The following is a 986-nucleotide window of genomic DNA, read 5'->3' as shown; positions in this document are numbered from 1 at the left end:
AAACACTAAAACTACCAGGAGTACAGGATAAGATAGGACAGGGCTCTACACTAAAGCAGTTGTTGAAGCAATTCTACTAAAGCTGAAACAAAAGCAGGAATTCTTAATTAGAGTTGGATGGAACTCCCCCAGACCAACGCTGGTGGGGAGATCTGTGCTCTCATCCTCCAGCAGTGATCTTGGGGGGTCCCCAGCCAAGGCAGGAATCTCCACACACCCCCTCCAAGAAGGGTTCTGTTGGAAAAACCTGCCTCTGTGAAAAGGGACTGGCCCTTTGTGGTGGAAAGGGATGGAGTGACAGTCACTGGACTCCAGGGGTTGCCTCCCCATCAGGGGGTTCATTCGGGGTGGAAGGAGTGGCCGAAGCTCTTCCTTCAGGTGGGGCACTGGTAGGGCTTCACTTACTGGTGGGTCTGTTGGTGTCTGGTCAAGGCAGAGCTGTGGGTGAAGCTCTTCCCACACTCCCCACACTTGTACGGCCTCTCCCCGCTGTGGATGCGCCGGTGCCTGAAGAGGTGGGAGTTCTGTTGGAAGCCCTTCCTGCAGTCGGTGCAGCGGAAGGGCCTCTCATCCGTGTGAATCCGCTCATGCAGGAGGAGATTGGAGCTGGTCTGAAACCTCTTCCCACATTCTCCACACTGGTAGGGTCGTTCCCCGGTATGGATGAGCTGGTGTCTGTGGAGGTGGGAGCTCTGGCTGAAGCTTTTCCTGCATTCCCCACATGGGTAGGGCCGTTTCCTAGTGTGGATGAGCTGGTGTCTGCGGAGGTTGGAGCTGTTACTGAAGCTCTTTTTGCATTCCCCACATGGGTAGGGCCGTTCCCCAGCGTGGATGCGCTGGTGTTTGCGGAGGTTGGAGCACTGCCTGAAGCTCTTTTCACATTCCCCACATGGGTAGGGCCGTTCCCCATTGTGGAAGTGCTGGTGTTGGAGCAGGTGGGTGCTCTTCCTGAAGCTCTTTCCACACTCCAAGCACCGGAAGGGCTT

The 986-nt window shown here is 55.8% G+C and overlaps 1 protein-coding gene across 1 annotated transcript; it reads right to left on the bottom strand.

Annotated features, from left to right (window-relative positions):
• Nucleotides 1–6: 6 nt before the first annotated feature.
• Nucleotides 7–983, bottom strand: LOC108492029 (zinc finger protein 70-like; the record flags this gene model as incomplete). Its single annotated transcript, XM_017803811.1, is given in 1 exon segment — nt 7–983. A coding segment is annotated over 1 exon segment (609 nt), but the record flags the coding sequence as incomplete, so codon positions are not given.
• Between the last annotated feature and the right edge of the window lie 3 nt (nt 984–986).

Source organism: Lepidothrix coronata, unplaced genomic scaffold, assembly GCF_001604755.1.
Source record: "Lepidothrix coronata isolate B3197 unplaced genomic scaffold, Lepidothrix_coronata-1.0 Scaffold4525, whole genome shotgun sequence".
Classification (NCBI taxonomy): domain Eukaryota; kingdom Metazoa; phylum Chordata; class Aves; order Passeriformes; family Pipridae; genus Lepidothrix; species Lepidothrix coronata.
Note: the sequence above shows the minus strand (reverse complement) of the source record. Positions and strands in the feature narration are given on the sequence as shown.